The sequence below is a fragment of the Hemiscyllium ocellatum genome, chromosome 47, assembly GCF_020745735.1.
Source record: "Hemiscyllium ocellatum isolate sHemOce1 chromosome 47, sHemOce1.pat.X.cur, whole genome shotgun sequence".
NCBI classification, from domain to species: Eukaryota; Metazoa; Chordata; class Chondrichthyes; order Orectolobiformes; family Hemiscylliidae; genus Hemiscyllium; species Hemiscyllium ocellatum.
In genome coordinates, this window is record NC_083447.1 from 10447118 (window position 1) to 10466477 (window position 19360).

The 19360-nt window shown below is 50.5% G+C and overlaps 1 protein-coding gene across 1 annotated transcript; it reads right to left on the minus strand.

Annotated features, from left to right (window-relative positions):
* Positions 1 to 5976: 5976 nt before the first annotated feature.
* si:dkey-202l22.3 (7 transmembrane receptor domain-containing protein) lies at positions 5977 to 7077 on the minus strand. Its single transcript, XM_060856017.1, has one exon. The coding sequence runs from the start codon at positions 7075 to 7077 to the stop codon at positions 5977 to 5979; it is 1101 nt and encodes a 366-aa protein (XP_060712000.1).
* Positions 7078 to 19360: the final 12283 nt, after the last annotated feature.

Consider the following 19360-nt stretch of genomic DNA (forward strand, 5'->3'; position numbering starts at 1 on the left):
TTTTAACATATAGCAGAGAGGGAAGAGTCTAAAAACAGAATCTCTGGATCCACTGAAGTGTCTGCCCAAATTATGCACTCCACTCTCTAATGAGGGATCCATGTGGGTCACTATTTGACCAACAGATCAATCACCGCTTCCCCTTCCCCACCTCTCTCACACACACAGATACATCAACCATTACCCTGCCTGGACACTGCACTGCCAGTATTAGCCAGCAGATGGTAGCACAGCACAACACCAGACAGATGCACTTTCGAAGAAAGCTTCATTGAATTGAATCATTTCCAAGTGAACCATCTCTGGTCATCTCTGTTCATAATCCATGTGGGAATTACTCGCAGCATCCCACTAACCCACACTGGGGCCAGGTGTGATCCCACATCTGCGATGAGTTAATCATTCCAAGCCATTTGAGAACACAGTTTTGCAAAATGAACCAGCGCAGGAGGAGCCCATTTGGCCCATCAAGTGTGTACTAGCTCTGTGGCAGAACCATCCTATTCATCCCACCTCTTTTGCCCTTGTGCCACTTGTTGTGTTATTTCTCACGGTGGGTATGCCTTTAAGAGGCATGCATCATATCATGTGACCTGAGGCCATGAAAGTGTCAGACTCCATCTTACCCTGGATCAATGGAAGGATGCTACACTCTCATAACTTAAAATGAGCCCAGGGACTGGTGTTCCTGAGGAACGTAGCATTTGCTAGGACAGTTAGTTATATTAAATGCCCATAATCCAAACACTTATGCGACTGAGGATTTAGCTTAGATTACTTAGTGTGGAAACAGGCCCTTCGGCCCAACAAGTCCACACCAACCCAATGAAGAGCAACCCGCCCAGACCCATTCCCCTACACCTAACACTACGGGCAATTTAACATGGCCAATTCACCTCACCTGCACATCTTTGGACTGTCTGAGGAAACTGAGGAATGTGCAAACTCCACCCAGACAGTTGCCTGAGGTGGGAATTGAACCCAGGTCTCTGGTGCTGTGAGGCAGCATTGCTAATACTGTGCCACCCCAAATGTTCAGTATAATAGTTATATTAAATGTCTGTTGGTTCTTTCAATACTATGATGACTGCAGCTAGTTTCCTTTGTAATGAGGGATAATGTAGTATAGCCGCATCAGGTGAGACCACATCCCTGGTCACGTAAATTCTTTCACACTTACCATCTCCATCATTCCTGTTGCTGAGCAATTCTTTAAGTTGGGAGAATCCACCTTTTTTAAAAAGTCAATATAATTCTACCTCAGACCCTTTCTTTTAATGTCAGGAACTAAGAGGTTTTGCAGGTGGGGTTGCCAGTTGGGATCAGGTGCCATCACATGACTTCCCCTCGAACCTCAACCATTGGATGCCCATCCTTGTGACAACTGCCGTTCTCCACCAATCAGAAAGCAAGACGACTCATTGCCCCTTTGGTTGACATTCAACAAGTTAACCTTCTGAGGGCAGTTGGGGGTCAATAACCTCACTGTGGGTCTGGAGTCACGTGTAGAGCAGGCCGGGGAAGGACGGCAGATTTGGGGATTATTACTGAAGCAGATGTGTTTTTATAACAATTGATGGTCACCTACACCAATGAATAGGATGGTTCTGCCACAGAGCTAGTACACACTTGATGGGCCAAATGGGCTCCTCCTGCGCTGGTTAATTTTGCAAAGCTGTGTTCTCAAATGGCTTGGAATGATTAACTCATCGCAGATGTGGGATCATACCTGGCCCCAGTGTGGGTCAGTGGGATGCTGTGAGTAATTCCCACGTGGATTATGAACAAACAGAGATGACCAGAGATGGTTAACTGGGAAATGAAAAGAAACTAGGAACAGGATAAGCCATTTAGTCACATAGCATAGAGACAAGACGTTTGGCACAATTTATCCACGCCAACCAGGTTTCATAGATTCCCTACAGAGTGGAAGCAGGCCATTCAGCCCATCAAGTCCACATCGGCCCTCCAAAGGGCATGAGAATCGATGTTTCGAGCAAAAGCAGGAAGAGCTTATGCTTGAAACGTTGATTCTCCTGCCCCTCGGATGCTGCCTGACCGGCCGTGCTTTTCCAGAGTCACACTCTTCCACTCTGATCTCCAGCATTTGCCGTCCTCACTTTCTCCTCCTCCCTATCCCTGTCCTTCCAGTGGCTAACCTACTTAGCTTCCACAGCCCTGGACGCTGTGGGGCAGCTAAGCACGGCCAATCCACCCTGACCTGCACGTCTTTGGACTGTGGGAGGAAACCCACGCAGATATGGGGGAGAACGTGCAAACTCCACACAGTCAGTCTCCCGAGGCTGGAATCGAACCCAGGTCCCTGTGAGGCAGCAGTGCTAATCACTGAGCCACTGTGCCCAAACGTAGCTGATAGATGATACTGTCCACCGCACGTTCACTGTGCACAGTCCTGTTTGGTGTCAAGGCTGGGAACGATTGTACTGAAAGCACAGTAGACAGCATTAATGAGGCAGAGCTGAAAATGTGTTGCTGGTTAAAGCGCAGCAGGTCAGGCAGCATCCAAGGAACAGGAAATTCGACATTCGGGCATAAGCCCTTCATCAGGAATGAGGAAAGTGTGTCCAGCAGGCTAAGGTAAAAGGTAGGGAGGAGGGACTTGGGGGAGGGGCGATGGAGATGTGATAGGTGGAAGGAGGTCAAGGTGAGGGTGAGAGGCCGGAGTGGGGTGGGGGCGGAGAGGTCAGGAAGAAGATTGCAGGTTGGGAGGGCGGTGCTGAGTTCGAGGGATTTGACTGAGACAAGGTGGGGGGAGGGGAAATGAGGAAACTGGAGAAATCTGAGTTCATCCCTTGTGGTTGGAGGGTTCCCAGGCGGAAGATGAGGCGCTACTCCTCCAACCGTCGTGTTGTTATGTTCTGGCGATGGAGGAGGCCAAGGACCTGCATGTCCTCGGTGGAGTGGGAGGGAGAGTTAAAGTGTTGAGCCACGGGGTGGTTGGGTTGGTTGGTCCGGGTGTCCCAAAGGTGTTCTCTGAAGCGTTCCGCAAGTAGGCGGCCTGTCTCCCCAATATAGAGGAGGCCACATCTGTTCCTTGGATGCTGCCTGACCTGCTGCGCTTTTCCAGCAACACATTTTCAGCTCGGATACTCCAGCATCTGCAGTCCTCACTTTCTCCTAGCAGTAATGAGGCGGCAGAGAGACAGTCGCATGTTAAAAGTCTTTATTTAAATAGTGATCTCTGAAGGCAGCATGGCACAAGGGGGCCAGGGGGCTCTGGTGACACATACACTGAATGCCCACAAGAAGCAAACCAACTCTTTACAGAAACACACCAAAATAAATCACGGAGAGCCACGAGACAGCAGGACAGATATTTGAACATCAGACACGAGATGAACTCTGACCCTTTCAAGCATTGAAAAATCTCAGTCCAGGGCTGTCTCTTTAGCACAGAGATGGGGAGGAATTTCTCTCAGAGGGGAGTGAATTCTTTCTCACGGAGGCTGGGTTTGTTCAGTATGTTCAGGGCTGAGGTTGGTAATCAATAGGGGGATCAAGGGCCATGGGGAAAAGGCAGAGGAGTGACGGGTTGAGGATTGTTAGATCAGCTGCTATCTCATTGCATGGCAGCACAGACCCGACGGGCTGAATGGCCGACATCTGCTCCCACGTTTTGTGGTAGAACGGCTGCTGCTATTTCCTCCACCTTGCGCCGAACTCCCTCACACCGTCAGAGGGAACTCCAGACACCGGGAGAAGGTGTAAACTCCACCCAGACAGTCGCCCGAGGCTGGAATCGAACCTGAGTCCCTGGCGCGGTGAGGCAGCAGTGCTGACCACCGTTCAGGGGCCATTCAGCCCATCGTGCCTCCTCTGGCTCCCCACGAGAGCTCTCGGCCAGTGCTTGTCCCCTCGCCTTCCATCCCCAACTCCCTGCTAATGTTCCACCTCCAGTAACCCTCCCCTGAGAGAGTGCTCTGTCTCCGCCGCACTCAGATCGCACGCTCTGCGATGAGGAGTTTTACTCATATCGGTGCCTTCCGATTCTCGCTCCTCCCATCATGCCCCCATGTACCCTATCCACCACTTTGAACAACTCAATCAAATCTTGAGCACCAGCCCAGTTTCCCCTGTCCATCCAATTAACAAGGGTTCCTCATCTTCAGAGTGAATCTCCTCTGTACTCCCCTCTCTCTAAGGCCTCCATCTTTCTTTGTCTCATCCTTCAATACCACACAGAATGGGCCCTGGTCTGGGTTTTTGGCATGTGCCCTCTGCAGTGCCATTGGGAGCAAAGGGATCTACTCTGAGCCACACAGTGCTCCCCAGTCATAGCAAACATCCCAAAACTATTTGACAGGTCTCCCAGAAGCACTGGATCTGGAGGAGGTTGAGACAGGGGCAGAAGACAGGGGAAGTGCTGCTCCATCTTGCAACAACATAGTCCTGAATAAATACTCGCTTGGGGAAGCTGAACGCCGCATCACTTAATGAAGAACAATTTATCCGGAACGTGTTTACCGAATTGGCCGACACAAATGCTTCCTCTTCTCTCACCGTAAGGATTTCTCCGTTTCTGGTTCTCCTTGGGCGTTCATGATGCTCTCTCACGACTTCAGTGCGCGTCGCAGTCCGACTTTGTGCGGGATCGGTGTCGGTTTCCTGACGGGCAGGAGGAGGGGGATGGGTGGGCAGGGCTCCAGTCAAATTGTCCTCTCCTTCTCCCAGTGTTCAGGCCCATCGTAATGAGTCAACTCTGTCTCTTCCACCACCCTCGGTTAACTCAGAACAAAGCTGGGGATGGAGTTCTGAAGGAGGGTCTCTGGACCCTAAGTGCTAACTGTTCTTTCTCTCTCTCTATCAGGCCTGCTGAGTTTCTCCAGCATCCTCTGATTTTAAGCTGATGAATGTTAGACTCTGACTGAGGGACGATCCCAGATGGACCCAGACGGAAGTTGCATTTTGTTTAACCCAATTGGTTAACTTCAAATCCTTGAAGTCCCAAAGTTGCCTAATCCCATTCCTTTGACCTTTAACATGTGATTGCAACATTTGTTGCTCGTCTTTTGTGTGAAATAAAATTTCCCAATGTTAGCCCCATCTTGAATTGTCTTGAGTTCAGTCGAGTCCCTCATTCTAATCTTATGGTTTAATTAAAAATAACATTGCCTGCTTGATTAGCACTCCATCCAGCCCTTCCCACATCCACTCCCTCTCCCCCATCACTGACGCTCAGTAGCAGCAGTGTGTACCATCTTCATCGGGAACCTGGCGTCGGTGTACAGTGTGTACCATCAGTGCCTCCTCAGACAGCACTGTTCAAGCCCACAGTCTCTTCCATCTAGAAAGACAATGACAGCAGATACATGGGGACACCACCCCCCTGCACCTTCCCTTCCAAGCCACTCCCCATCCTGACTCGGAAATATATTTCTTTCACTTCTACTGGGTCAAAATCCCAGAATTCCCTCCCTCAGGGCATTGTGGGTCTACCCATGACTGCAGTGGTTCAAGAGGCAACTCACCCCCACCTTCTCAAGGGAGGGCAACTAGGGACAACAAAACACTGACCCTCCATTCACCTCTCGGAACAATGGAAGAAAATTAATTTGACGTTACATTCCAGGAAAACATTTTCGACAATTTTTAAAAATTTGAATCCCTCTCTGCTGGGACGTTACAGTTTTTGGTTCCGTCGTATCCATTTCCTCACGCCCACCATGTTCCAACGGTCCAGACTCTAGAGTTTTTCCACAGGGCGCCAACAGGCCATTGGGCCCATCCTATCCATCAAAGGCTCCAGTCCCATATTCCATAGTCTAGACTCACATGAAGATTTCCCACAGTGCGCAAAAGGTCCTTTGGCCCATCCTTTCCAGGTTGGTCATCGTATTCCATGGAGACTCCACATAAAGAAAGAAGGGGGGGTTGCATTGGGGTGCGGGGGAAGCCAATGGTACCATTTTGGGGGTGAGAATGGACAGACGAGTCGGTGATAATGGCTGCCGGCGCTCAGACCGGGTCAGAAGTGTTGCCACTGCCAGCTGGGGCCCCGGCCTTGGGGAGCTCGGACACCAGGCTGATGCTGGTGTGGAAGGGCGAGAGGCGTCCTGCCAAGAAACCCCCTGGTTGCCTCCAGCGGCGGAGGTAGGCCCTCAGCCGCAGGCGGAGCTTACGGTGCAGTGAGGCGTAGATGAAGGGGTTGTAGCAGGCAGAGCTCATGGCCAGCCAATGGCAGGAGACCTGCGCCACGTTGAGGTAGCGGGTGTCCAAGATGGCGAAGTCAACGTCCAGGTCCTGCAGGAGGTTGAGGATCTGGAGGGGCATCCAGCACATGGCGAAGGTTACCACGGAGACCACCAGCAGGGAGAATGTCTTCCTCTTCTTCTCGTTCCACCGCAGGCGGTTCTGCTCCACCACCCCGGGCAGGTGGCGCCTCCGCAGGTGGGCGCTGATGGCACAGTAGGAGACGCTGACCGCGGACAGTGGCACCATGTAGGAGGCCAGCATCACCACGCAGGAGTAGGCCGCGCGCTCGGTCTCCCGGCCGCGCCAGAACTCCTCGCACACGTTCACGTCGTGACCGGCGGCCTCCAGCTCCACGTAGGCCACCCGGGCGGAGGCCGGGCTGGCCAGGGCCAGGGCCAGGGCCCAGATGGACGCCACCACCAGGCCGCAGCGCCCCCGGCCCGCCCTCTGCCGCACGGGGTGCGCCACCACCACGTAGCGGTCCACCGCGATGGCCGTCAGGGACAACACCGAGACGTAGACCAGGGCGGACTGCAGCAGGGAGACCAGGTGGCACAGGAAGCGCCCAAAGAGCCAACCGCGTGGCTCAAAGGCGTAGGACAGCGTGGGCGGCACGCAGGCCAGGCACATTAAGAGGTCCGCCGACGCCAGGTTCCCGATGAAGAAGTTGGTGACGGTGTGGAGTTTACGGTCCACCGCGATGCTGCCGATCAGGAAGGCGTTGCCAACACACGCCACGGCCACCAGGGCGCAGTATAGCAGGATGAAGAGGCACTTGTACTGCTGGAGGAGAGCGGTACCCGGGAAGGTCACTCCCACGCTGCTGTTAAAGAAGCTGCTGTTGTCCACCGTCTGGTTCTCCATGGCCGCCTCCTCATTGGCTCCTCAACGTTGACCTTACAAAACAAAACACAACACAACAGCCCCTTCAGAACAGGACGGGTCTGATTACAGGAGAGAGTGGCCTCCTGCCTGAAGCTCCTCTGCAACTCGTTCTCAAACAGCAGTCTCAATGTATCCTCTCAGTGACATGACACTGGGACCTTTTGCTATAAATTCTGTGCCTTATAACCCTGTCCCACATCCACCTGATGAAGGAGCGTCGCTCCGAAAGCTAGTGCTTCCAAATAAACCTGTTGGGCTATAACCTGGTGTTGTGTGATTTTTAACATTGTCCATCCCAGTCCGACACCGGCATCTCCATGTCATCCCCTCCCTGAGGTGGGCTGTAGGGGTGAGGAGCACACCACACCAGACAGAAAGATGAGGACTTTATTCCAGCACCTTCCGTGATGTCAGAAGCCATTTGTTGACCCAAGGTGTGTCATTTGCCCGTGTGACATACAGGGGGCGTGGTGGCTCAATTGTGCACAGCAGGATCACATGGACTCACTTCATTGTCCCCTGCACCACTCATATACACCAGACATCTGACACACACTCACACTCACTCACACACTCACACTCACACTCACTCACACACGCTCACACACTCACACTCACTCACACACACTCACACACTCACTCACACACACACTCACACATGCTCACACACTCACTCACACACTCACTCACTCTCACACACACACACTCACTCACACCTACTCTCACACATACACACACTCACTCACATATACTCTCACGCACACACTCACTCACACACACTCACTCTTACTCTCACACACTCACACTCACACACACTCACTCACACATACTCACACACACTCACTCACAACTCTCACACACATTCACTCACACACTTACACACACACGCTCACACATTCACACACACTCACTCACACATACATTCACACACACTCATTCACACACACATGCACATACACACTTACACACACACACTCACACATACTCACACACACACTCTCATATACACTCATTCACACACTCTCTCACACATACACACACTCACACACGCACACTCACACATACACACTCACATACACACTCACTCACACACATACTCACACATACACTCTGATGCACACACAAGCTCTTACACAGACACACATGTACGTGCACACACACATTCAAACACTCACTCACACATGCAAACACTCACTTACAGACTTACACACAGAGACATGCTCACAAACACACACACATACGCATGCACACAGATACACACACTCACACACTCTCGCTCACTCACACTCACACTCACAGATACACTCCCGCACACAATCTTACGCACACACAAGCTCTTACACAAACATACACATACACACACTCTCAAACACTCAGTAACACTCACGCGCTTACACACACAGAGACACGCTCAGGTACACTTACACACAAGCATGCACACAGATTCACACACTCACCCACACTCACTCACTAATACTCACACACGCTCACATACTCTCACACTCACACACACTTACACACGCAGTGACATGCACATACACACACACTTATGCACACAGAGACACACAGACACACACTCACACACGCAGTGACACAATCTGCTCCATGCACCCCGGTGAGGTTGTGACAGGGGAGGGGCGTGGCTGGGCTGGGCATATATTTCCTAATATTGGCCTGAACACTGTCCACCCCCCACACCCATCCCCACCCCCACCCCAGCCACCCGGAGGTGAAATATCTCTCCGGCTTCCTACATCACCACCTCTGGGAATGGGGGTCACACTCACCCCCCCCGAGTGGGCTGGGCCGAGGTGGGGTTAATGAGGAGCTGGCGAGTAAATTGTGCGTGGGTAATCCATTGCTGGCCAGCTTGGTTCAGATCAAGAACATTGTGGAACTGTAATGTGGGCATATTGCCATCTAATGGTTACCCATCGTGAATTCTGCATGGTTTCTGATTAAATCCTGTCTTAATCTAGCCCATAGGCTGGTGTTGGCATGGCAACCACCTCCATCACCTCACCTCGCTCTGAAAACCCTCATTAACCAGTAATACTGCTGGCTGCGAAGTGTCATTGGCTGTTCCTCACTCTGCCAGGCCCAGGGAATATCAACAGCTATTCCATTCTGGAGGGCATCACAACTGAGCTCAATCCTGCCCCCATCGTTTGTCTGTATGGTCGCACCTTCCCTAGCAAGGCAACCACCTAGGTAGAGGACAGGAAATGACCTCCCTCCCTCCCTAGCCCTAGGATTGGAATGAGGAGGGGATGGGGGCAGGGAAGGGGTATGGGGGTGTAATTGTCGAAGGGGCTGGGGGCGGGGGAAAGCTTTTGCATCACAAATCGCATGGAGGCCCAGGGAAGTAAATATTTTGGACCATCCATTGTCCAGGTATCCCTCATTCTCTCTCTTCCCCCTTCCCTCCGCGTCCCCTCATCAACTTCCCCTCCCTTGTCCTTTGTTCCTGCCTTTCCCTGTCCCTCCCTGTCCTTCTCTCTAGCTCAATCACCTCCACTCCTTTTACCCATGCCCTCATCCTCCCTTTCCTCGCTCCCGTTTCCATTCACCTTTCTACCCCTCCCCTACAACCTCCCACCTCCTCCATCAGCTCTTCCCCTTCCCTCTGCTCCCTCTCTCTCTCTGTGTACCTCTATCCTCTGCTCCCTTGTACTCTTCCTCCCACTTTCCCATTGGAACACGGGAACAGGAGCAGGCCATTCAGCCCCTCGAGCCTGTTCCACCCTTCAATGGGACCTGCGGCCTCACTCCATATGTTAGGGTGGATTGGCCGTGCTAAATTACCCCATAGTGTTCAGGGATGTGTAGGTTAGGGTGGATTGGCCATGCTAAATTGCCCCATAGTGTTCAGGGATGTGTAGGTTAGGGTGGATTGGCCGTGCTAAATTGCCCCATAGTGTTCAGGGATGTGTAGGTTAGGGCGGATTGGCCATGCTAAATTACCCCATAGTGTTCAGGGATGTGTAGGTTAGGGTGGATTGGCCATGCTAAATTGCCCCATAGTGTTCAGGGATGTGTAGGTTAGGGTGGATTGGCCGTGCTAAATTGCCCCATAGTGTTCAGGGATGTGTAGGTTAGGGTGGATTGGCCATGCTAAATTACCCCATAGTGTTCAGGGATGTGTAGGTTAGGGTGGATTGGCCATGCTAAATAGCCCCATAGTGTTCAGGGATGTGTAGGTTAGGGTGGATTGGCCGTGCTAAATTGCCCCATAGTGTTCAGGGATGTGTAGGTTAGGGTGGATTGGCCATGCTAAATTACCCCATAGTGTTCAGGGATGTGTAGGTTAGGGTGGATTGGCCGTGCTAAATTGCCCCATAGTGTTCAGGGATGTGTAGGTTAGGGTGGATTGGCCATGCTAAATTACCCCATAGTGTTCAGGGATGTGTAGGTTAGGGTGGATTGGCCGTGCTAAATTGCCCCATAGTGTTCAGGCATGTGTAGGTTAGGGTGGATTGGCCGTGCTAAATTGCCCCATAGTGTTCAGGGATGTGTAGGTTAGGGTGGATTGGCCATGCTAAATTACCCCATAGTGTTCAGGGATGTGTAGGTTAGGGTGGATTGGCCGTGCTAAATTACCCATAGTGTTCAGGGATGTGTAGGTTAGGGTGGATTGGCCATGCTAAATTACCCCATAGTGTTCAGGGATGTGTAGGTTAGGGTGGATTGGCCGTGCTAAATTGCCCCATAGTGTTCAGGGATGTGTAGGTTAGGGTGGATTGGCCGTGCTAAATTACCCATAGTGTTCAGGGATGTGTAGGTTAGGGTGGATTGGCCATGCTAAATAGCCCCATAGTGTTCAGGGATGTGTAGGTTAGGGTGGATTGGCCATGCTAAATTATCCCATAGTGTCCAGGGATGTGTAGGTTAGGGTGGATTGGCCATGCTAAATTACCCCATCATGTTCAGGGATGTGTAGGTTAGGGTGGATTGGCCATGCTAAATAGCCCCATAGTGTTCAGGGATGTGTAGGTTAGGGTGGATTGGCCATGCTAAATTACCCCATAGTGTTCAGGGATGTGTAGGTTAGGGTGGATTGGCCATGCTAAATTATCCCATAGTGTCCAGGGATGTGTAGGTTAGGGTGGATTGGCCATGCTAAATTATCCCATAGTGTCCAGGGATGTGTAGGTTAGGGTGGATTGGCCGTGCTAAATTATCCCATAGTGTCCAGGGATGTGTAGGTTAGGGTGGATTGGCCATGCTAAATTATCCCATAGTGTTCAGGGATGTGTAGGTTAGGGTGGATTGGCCATGCTAAATTACCCATAGTGTTCAGGGATGTGTAGGTTAGGGTGGATTGGCCATGCTAAATTATCCCATAGTGTCCAGGGATGTGTAGGTTAGGGTGGATTGGCCATGCTAAATTACCCATAGTGTCCAGGGATGTGTAGGTTAGGGCGGATTGGCCGTGCTAAATTACCCCATAGTGTTCAGGGATGTGTAGGTTAGGGTGGATTGGCCATGCTAAATTACCCCATAGTGTTCAGGGATGTGTAGGTTAGGGTGGATTGGCCATGCTAAATTACCCCATAGTGTTCAGGGATGTGCAGGTTAGGGTGGATTGGCCATGCTAAATTACCCCATAGTGTTCAGGGATGTGCAGGTTAGGGTGGATTGGCCATGCTAAATTACCCCATAGTGTTCAGGGATGTGTAGGTTAGGGTGGATTGGCCATGCTAAATTGCCCCATAGTGTTCAGGGATGTGTAGGTTAGGGTGGATTGGCCATGCTAAATTACCCCATAGTGTTCAGGGATGTGCAGGTTAGGGTGGATTGGCCATGCTAAATTACCCATAGTGTTCAGGGATGTGTAGGTTAGGGTGGATTGGCCATGCTAAATTATCCCATAGTGTCCAGGGATGTGTAGGTTAGGGTGGATTGGCCATGCTAAATTACCCATAGTGTCCAGGGATGTGTAGGTTAGGGTGGATTGGCCATGCTAAATTACCCCATAGTGTTCAGGGATGTGTAGGTTAGGGTGGATTGGCCATGCTAAATTACCCCATAGTGTTCAGGGATGTGTAGGTTAGGGTGGATTGGCCATGCTAAATTACCCCATAGTGTTCAGGGATGTGTAGGTTAGGGTGGATTGGCCATGCTAAATTACCCCATAGTGTTCAGGGATGTGTAGGTTAGGGTGGATTGGCCATGCTAAATTACCCCATAGTGTCCAGGGATGTGTAGGTTAGGGTGGATTGGCCATGCTAAATTACCCCATAGTGTTCAGGGATGTGTAGGTTAGGGTGGATTGGCCATGCTAAATTACCCCATAGTGTTCAGGGATGTGTAGGTTAGGGTGGATTGGCCGTGCTAAATTACCCATAGTGTTCAGGGATGTGTAGGTTAGGGTGGATTGGCCATGCTAAATTACCCCATAGTGTTCAGGGATGTGTAGGTTAGGGTGGATTGGCCGTGCTAAATTGCCCCATAGTGTTCAGGGATGTGTAGGTTAGGGTGGATTGGCCGTGCTAAATTACCCATAGTGTTCAGGGATGTGTAGGTTAGGGTGGATTGGCCATGCTAAATAGCCCCATAGTGTTCAGGGATGTGTAGGTTAGGGTGGATTGGCCATGCTAAATTATCCCATAGTGTCCAGGGATGTGTAGGTTAGGGTGGATTGGCCATGCTAAATTACCCCATCATGTTCAGGGATGTGTAGGTTAGGGTGGATTGGCCATGCTAAATAGCCCCATAGTGTTCAGGGATGTGTAGGTTAGGGTGGATTGGCCATGCTAAATTACCCCATAGTGTTCAGGGATGTGTAGGTTAGGGTGGATTGGCCATGCTAAATTATCCCATAGTGTCCAGGGATGTGTAGGTTAGGGTGGATTGGCCATGCTAAATTATCCCATAGTGTCCAGGGATGTGTAGGTTAGGGTGGATTGGCCGTGCTAAATTATCCCATAGTGTCCAGGGATGTGTAGGTTAGGGTGGATTGGCCATGCTAAATTATCCCATAGTGTTCAGGGATGTGTAGGTTAGGGTGGATTGGCCATGCTAAATTACCCATAGTGTTCAGGGATGTGTAGGTTAGGGTGGATTGGCCATGCTAAATTATCCCATAGTGTCCAGGGATGTGTAGGTTAGGGTGGATTGGCCATGCTAAATTACCCATAGTGTCCAGGGATGTGTAGGTTAGGGCGGATTGGCCGTGCTAAATTACCCCATAGTGTTCAGGGATGTGTAGGTTAGGGTGGATTGGCCATGCTAAATTACCCCATAGTGTTCAGGGATGTGTAGGTTAGGGTGGATTGGCCATGCTAAATTACCCCATAGTGTTCAGGGATGTGCAGGTTAGGGTGGATTGGCCATGCTAAATTACCCCATAGTGTTCAGGGATGTGCAGGTTAGGGTGGATTGGCCATGCTAAATTACCCCATAGTGTTCAGGGATGTGTAGGTTAGGGTGGATTGGCCATGCTAAATTACCCCATAGTGTTCAGGGATGTGTAGGTTAGGGTGGATTGGCCATGCTAAATTACCCCATAGTGTTCAGGGATGTGCAGGTTAGGGTGGATTGGCCATGCTAAATTACCCATAGTGTCCAGGGATGTGTAGGTTAGGGTGGATTGGCCATGCTAAATTACCCATAGTGTTCAGGGATGTGTAGGTTAGGGTGGATTGGCCATGCTAAATTATCCCATAGTGTCCAGGGATGTGTAGGTTAGGGTGGATTGGCCATGCTAAATTACCCATTGTGTCCAGGGATGTGTAGGTTAGGGTGGATTGGCCATGCTAAATTACCCCATAGTGTTCAGGGATGTGTAGGTTAGGGTGGATTGGCCATGCTAAATTACCCCATAGTGTTCAGGGATGTGTAGGTTAGGGTGGATTGGCCATGCTAAATTACCCCATAGTGTTCAGGGATGTGTAGGTTAGGGTGGATTGGCCATGCTAAATTACCCCATAGTGTTCAGGGATGTGTAGGTTAGGGTGGATTGGCCATGCTAAATTACCCCATAGTGTTCAGGGATGTGCAGGTTAGGGTGGATTGGCCATGCTAAATTACCCATAGTGTTCAGGGATGTGTAGGTTAGGGTGGATTGGCCATGCTAAATTATCCCATAGTGTCCAGGGATGTGTAGGTTAGGGTGGATTGGCCATGCTAAATTACCCATAGTGTCCAGGGATGTGTAGGTTAGGGTGGATTGGCCATGCTAAATTACCCCATAGTGTTCAGGGATGTGTAGGTTAGGGTGGATTGGCCATGCTAAATTACCCCATAGTGTTCAGGGATGTGTAGGTTAGGGTGGATTGGCCATGCTAAATTACCCCATAGTGTTCAGGGATGTGTAGGTTAGGGTGGATTGGCCATGCTAAATTACCCCATAGTGTTCAGGGATGTGTAGGTTAGGGTGGATTGGCCATGCTAAATTACCCCATAGTGTCCAGGGATGTGTAGGTTAGGGTGGATTGGCCATGCTAAATTACCCCATAGTGTTCAGGGATGTGTAGGTTAGGGTGGATTGGCCATGCTAAATTACCCCATAGTGTTCAGGGATGTGTAGGTTAGGGTGGATTGGCCGTGCTAAATTACCCATAGTGTTCAGGGATGTGTAGGTTAGGGTGGATTGGCCATGCTAAATTACCCCATAGTGTTCAGGGATGTGTAGGTTAGGGTGGATTGGCCGTGCTAAATTGCCCCATAGTGTTCAGGGATGTGTAGGTTAGGGTGGATTGGCCGTGCTAAATTACCCATAGTGTTCAGGGATGTGTAGGTTAGGGTGGATTGGCCATGCTAAATAGCCCCATAGTGTTCAGGGATGTGTAGGTTAGGGTGGATTGGCCATGCTAAATTACCCCATAGTGTTCAGGGATGTGTAGGTTAGGGTGGATTGGCCATGCTAAATTACCCATAGTGTTAGGTGCATTAGTCATCCATCAAAGTTTTACCTGCACATCCACCAATATCATTTATTGTATCCGTTGCTCCCGATGTGGTCTCCTCTACATTGGGGAGACTGGACGCCTTCTCACAGAGCGCTTCAGGGAACATCTCCGGGACACCCGCACCAATCAACCACACCGCCCTGTGGCCGAACATTTCAACTCCCCCTCCCACTCTGCCGAGGACATGGAGGTCCTGGGTCTCCTCCACCGCCGCTCCCCCACCACCCAACGCCTGGAGGAAGAACGCCTCATCTTCCGCCTCGGAACACTTCAACCCCAGGGCATCAATGTGGACTTCACCAGTTTCCTCATTTCCCACCTCACCCCAGCTCCAGCCTTCCAGCTCAGCACCGCCCTCATGACCTGTCCTACCTGTCAATCTCCCTTCCCACTAATCCACTCCACCCTCCTCTCTGACCTATCCCCTCCATCCCCATCCCCATCCACCTATTGTACTCTTTACTATCTTCTCCCCAGCTCCACCCCCCTCCTTTATCTCTCCATCCTGGAGGCTCCCTGCCTTCAGTCCTGATGAAAGGCTTTTGCCCGAAACGTCGATTTTCCTGCTCCGCGGATGCTGCCTGACCTGCTGTGCTTTTCCAGCACCTCTCTAATCTTGACTCTGATCTCTAACATCTGCAGTCCTCACTTTCCCCTCGGTGGATTAGCCAGGCTAAATTGCCCACAGTATTCAGGGATCAGGTTAGGTGTATTGGTCATGGGAAATGCAGGGTTACAGGGATAGGGTCGGTGTGTAGGTCTGGGTGGGATACAGACTCAATGGGCCAAATGGCCTGTTTCCACACTGCAGGGATTCTATGATTCTACAAGAAAGTATCCTGCTCTATCTTTTTTCCGTCCAGTCCGGATAACATCACACTTGCTGACAGCACATTCCATTTGTCACAGTTTTGCTGGTTCACTTAATCTCTCAATAATCCTTTGGTGACTTGGAACCATCAATGCTGCCTAACTTTGTGTCATTGGCAAATTGGAACATTAGACTTTCCAAGTTGGCAATAAATAACCAGTAAATGATTACCTTTTAGATAAAAAAAATGGTTGGCTCTGATGCAACTGGGGATGTCCTGAGGATGGGAGAGGTGCCGTGTAAATGCAAATCTTCTCTCAGGTGAAGACTTTGGGGAGAAAGAAAGGCATGAACCAATTTAAAGGGTATTCAATTGTCCTTTCAGTAACAGGATATTAATTAATGTGCACACTGTACTGGGCATATAATCCCTAACAATTTATAACACAATACGTAATGATTTATCAATAACTTATTTCCAACTGTATTTAATTTACTGCTCCTGATAGCCTGCAGATTCTGATTATTTCAGCTTGTATCATTTTCAAGTATATTTATCCTGATGGAGTGTTTCTGCTGTATACACCGACTCAGAATCACTGGCAAAGGGGATTTGAATACAAATCATTCCCGGTTTGATTGCAAACTGCTTTTCTGAATTTCTCGCTGATTTTCAGTGAAACGAGGGGAGACTGTTGAATAAGGTACAAAAGCGAGCGAATGAAATGGTCCAGGGCGATAAGGAACTGGGATAAAACACGATCAAAGAGAAAGTAATTGAGGATCAAGGGGACGAAACGATATGACTTGAAAGAGAGGAACAAGGGAACAGAGGATGGTTAGAGAGACCGGCAGGAAAGATGGATCTACCAGAGAGGAGGCAGAGGGTGGAGAATATTAGGATAGACAGAGAGGGAAGGACCGCAGGACAGAGAGAGAGAGATAGAGAGAGAGAGCAGAACAAAGAGGGAAAAGGAAAGAGACAGAGAGCAGGATAGGGAGAGAAGCTCATAGAGAGAGAGAGAGCAGGATGGAGAGACAGAGAGAGAGCAGGATGGAGAGACTGAGAGAGAGAGCAGGATGGAGAGACAGAGAGAGAGAGCAGGATAGGGAGAGAAGCTCATAGAGAGAGAGAGAGCAGGATGGAGAGACAGAGAGAGAGCAGGATGGAGAGAGAGCAGGATAGAGAGAGAGAGATAGCAGAATATATATATATAAAGAGAGAGCAGGATGGAGAGAGAGATCACAGGATGGAGAGAGAGAGAGCAGAATGGAGAGACAGAGAAAGAGAGCAGGATGGAGAGAGAAAGAGAGAGCAGGATGGAGAGACAGAGAGAGAGCAGGATGGAGAGAGAGTAGGATGGAGAGACAGTCAGAGAGAGAGCAGAGAGGAGAGAGAGAGAGCAGGATGGAGAGACAAAGAGAGAGCAGGATGGAGAGACAAAGAGAGAGAGAGAGAGAGCAGGATGGAGAGAGATAGAGAGAGCAGGATGGAGAGAGAGAGCAGGATGGAGAAACAGAGAGAGAGCAGGATGGAGAGAGAAAGAGAGCAAGATGGAGAGACAGAGAGAGAGCAGAATGGAGAGACAGAGAATGAGAGAGAGAGAGAGCAGGATATAGAGACAGAGATAGAGAGCAGGATGGAGACAGAGAGCGAGAGAGAGAGAGAGCAGGATGTAGAGACAGAGATAGAGAGCAGGATAGAGAGAGAGAGAGAGAGCAGGATGGAGAGAGAGAGAGAGAGAGAGCAGGATGGAGAGACAGAGAGAGAGAGAGAGAGCAGGATGTAGAGACAGAGATAGAGAGCAGGATAGAGAGAGAGAGACAGAGCAGGATGGAGAGAGAGAGAGAGCAGGACAGAGAGACAGAGAGCAGGATGGAGAGACAGAGAGAGAGAGCCGGACATATATATAGAGAGAGAGATGGAGTGACAGAAAGAGAGAGAGCAGGATGGAGAGAGAGAGAGCAGGATAGAGAGAGAGCAGGATAGAGAGAGAGAGAGCAGGATGGAGAGACAGAGAGAGATAAGGATGGAGAGACAGAGAGAGAGAGAGCAGGATGGAGAGAGAGAGAGCAGGATAGAGAGAGAGCAGGATAGAGAGACAGAGAGAGAGAGCAGAGTGGAGAGAGAGAGAGAGCAGGATGGAGAGAGAGCAGGATAGAGAGAGAGAGTGCAGGATGGAGAGAGAGAGAGAGAGAGCAGAGTGGAGAGACAGAGAGAAAGCAGGATAGAGAGACAGAGAGAGAGAGCAGAGTGGAGAGACACTGAGAGAGCAGGATGGAGAGAGAGCAGGATGGAGAGAGAGCAGGATGGAGAGAGAGATAGCAGGATAGAGAGAGAGAGAGAGAGAGCAGGATGGGGAGAGAGAGAGAGAGAGAGCAGGATGGAGAGACAGAGAAAGAGCAGGATGGAGAGAGAGAGCAGGATAGGGAGAAAAGGACACAGAGAGAGAGAGAGCAGGATGGAGAGAGAGAGAGAGAGCAGGATGGAGAGAGAGAGAGAGATCAAGATGGAGGGAGAGAGCAGGATGGAGCGACAGAGATAGAGAGCAGAATGGAGAGAGAGAGAGCAGGATGGAGAGAGAGAGAGAGCAGGATGGAGAGACAGAGAGAGAGAGAGAGAGCAGGATGGAGAGACAGAGAGAGAGATCAAGATGGAGGGAGAGAGCAGGATGGAGCGACAGAGATAGAGAGCAGGATGGAGAGAGAGAGAGAGCAGGATGGAGAGAGAGAGAGAGCAGGATGGAGAGACAGAGAGAGAGAGCCGGACATATATATAGAGAGAGAGATGGAGTGACAGAGAGAGAGAGCAGGATGGAGAGAGAGAGAGAGCAGGATAGAGAGAGAGCAGGATAGAGAGAGAGAGAGCAGGATATAGAGAGAGAGAGAGCAGGATGGAGAGAGAGAGAGAGCAGAGTGGAGAGACAGAGAGAGAGAGAGAGCAGGATGGAGAGACAGAGAGAGAGAGAGAGCAGGATGGGGAGAGAGAGAGAGAGATCAAGATGGAGAGAGAGAGCAGGATGGTGACAGAGATAGAGAGCAGAATGGAGCGAGAGAGAGAGAGAGCAGGATGGAGAAAGAGAGAGAGAGAGCAGGACAGAGAGACAGAGAGAGAGAGAGAGAGAGCAGGATGGAGAGAGAGAGAGAGCAGGATGGAGAGACAGAGAGAGAGAGAGCAGGATGGAGAGACAGAGATAGAGAGCAGGATGGAGAGAGAGAGAGAGAGAGAGCAGGATGGAGTGAGAGAGAGAGAGCAGGATAGAGAGAGAGAGAGAGAGAGCAGTATGGAGAGACAGAGAGGGAGAGCAGGATGGAGAGAGAAAGAGAGAGCAGGATGGAGAGACAGAGATAGAGAGAGCTGGATGGAGTGAGAGAGAGCGAGCAGGATGGAGAGAGAGAGAGAGAGATCAAGATGGAGAGAGAGAGCAGGATGGAGAGACAGAGAGGGAGAGCAGGATGGAGAGAGAAAGAGAGAGCAGGATGGAGAGACAGAGATAGAGAGAGCTGGATGGAGTGAGAGAGAGCGAGCAGGATGGAG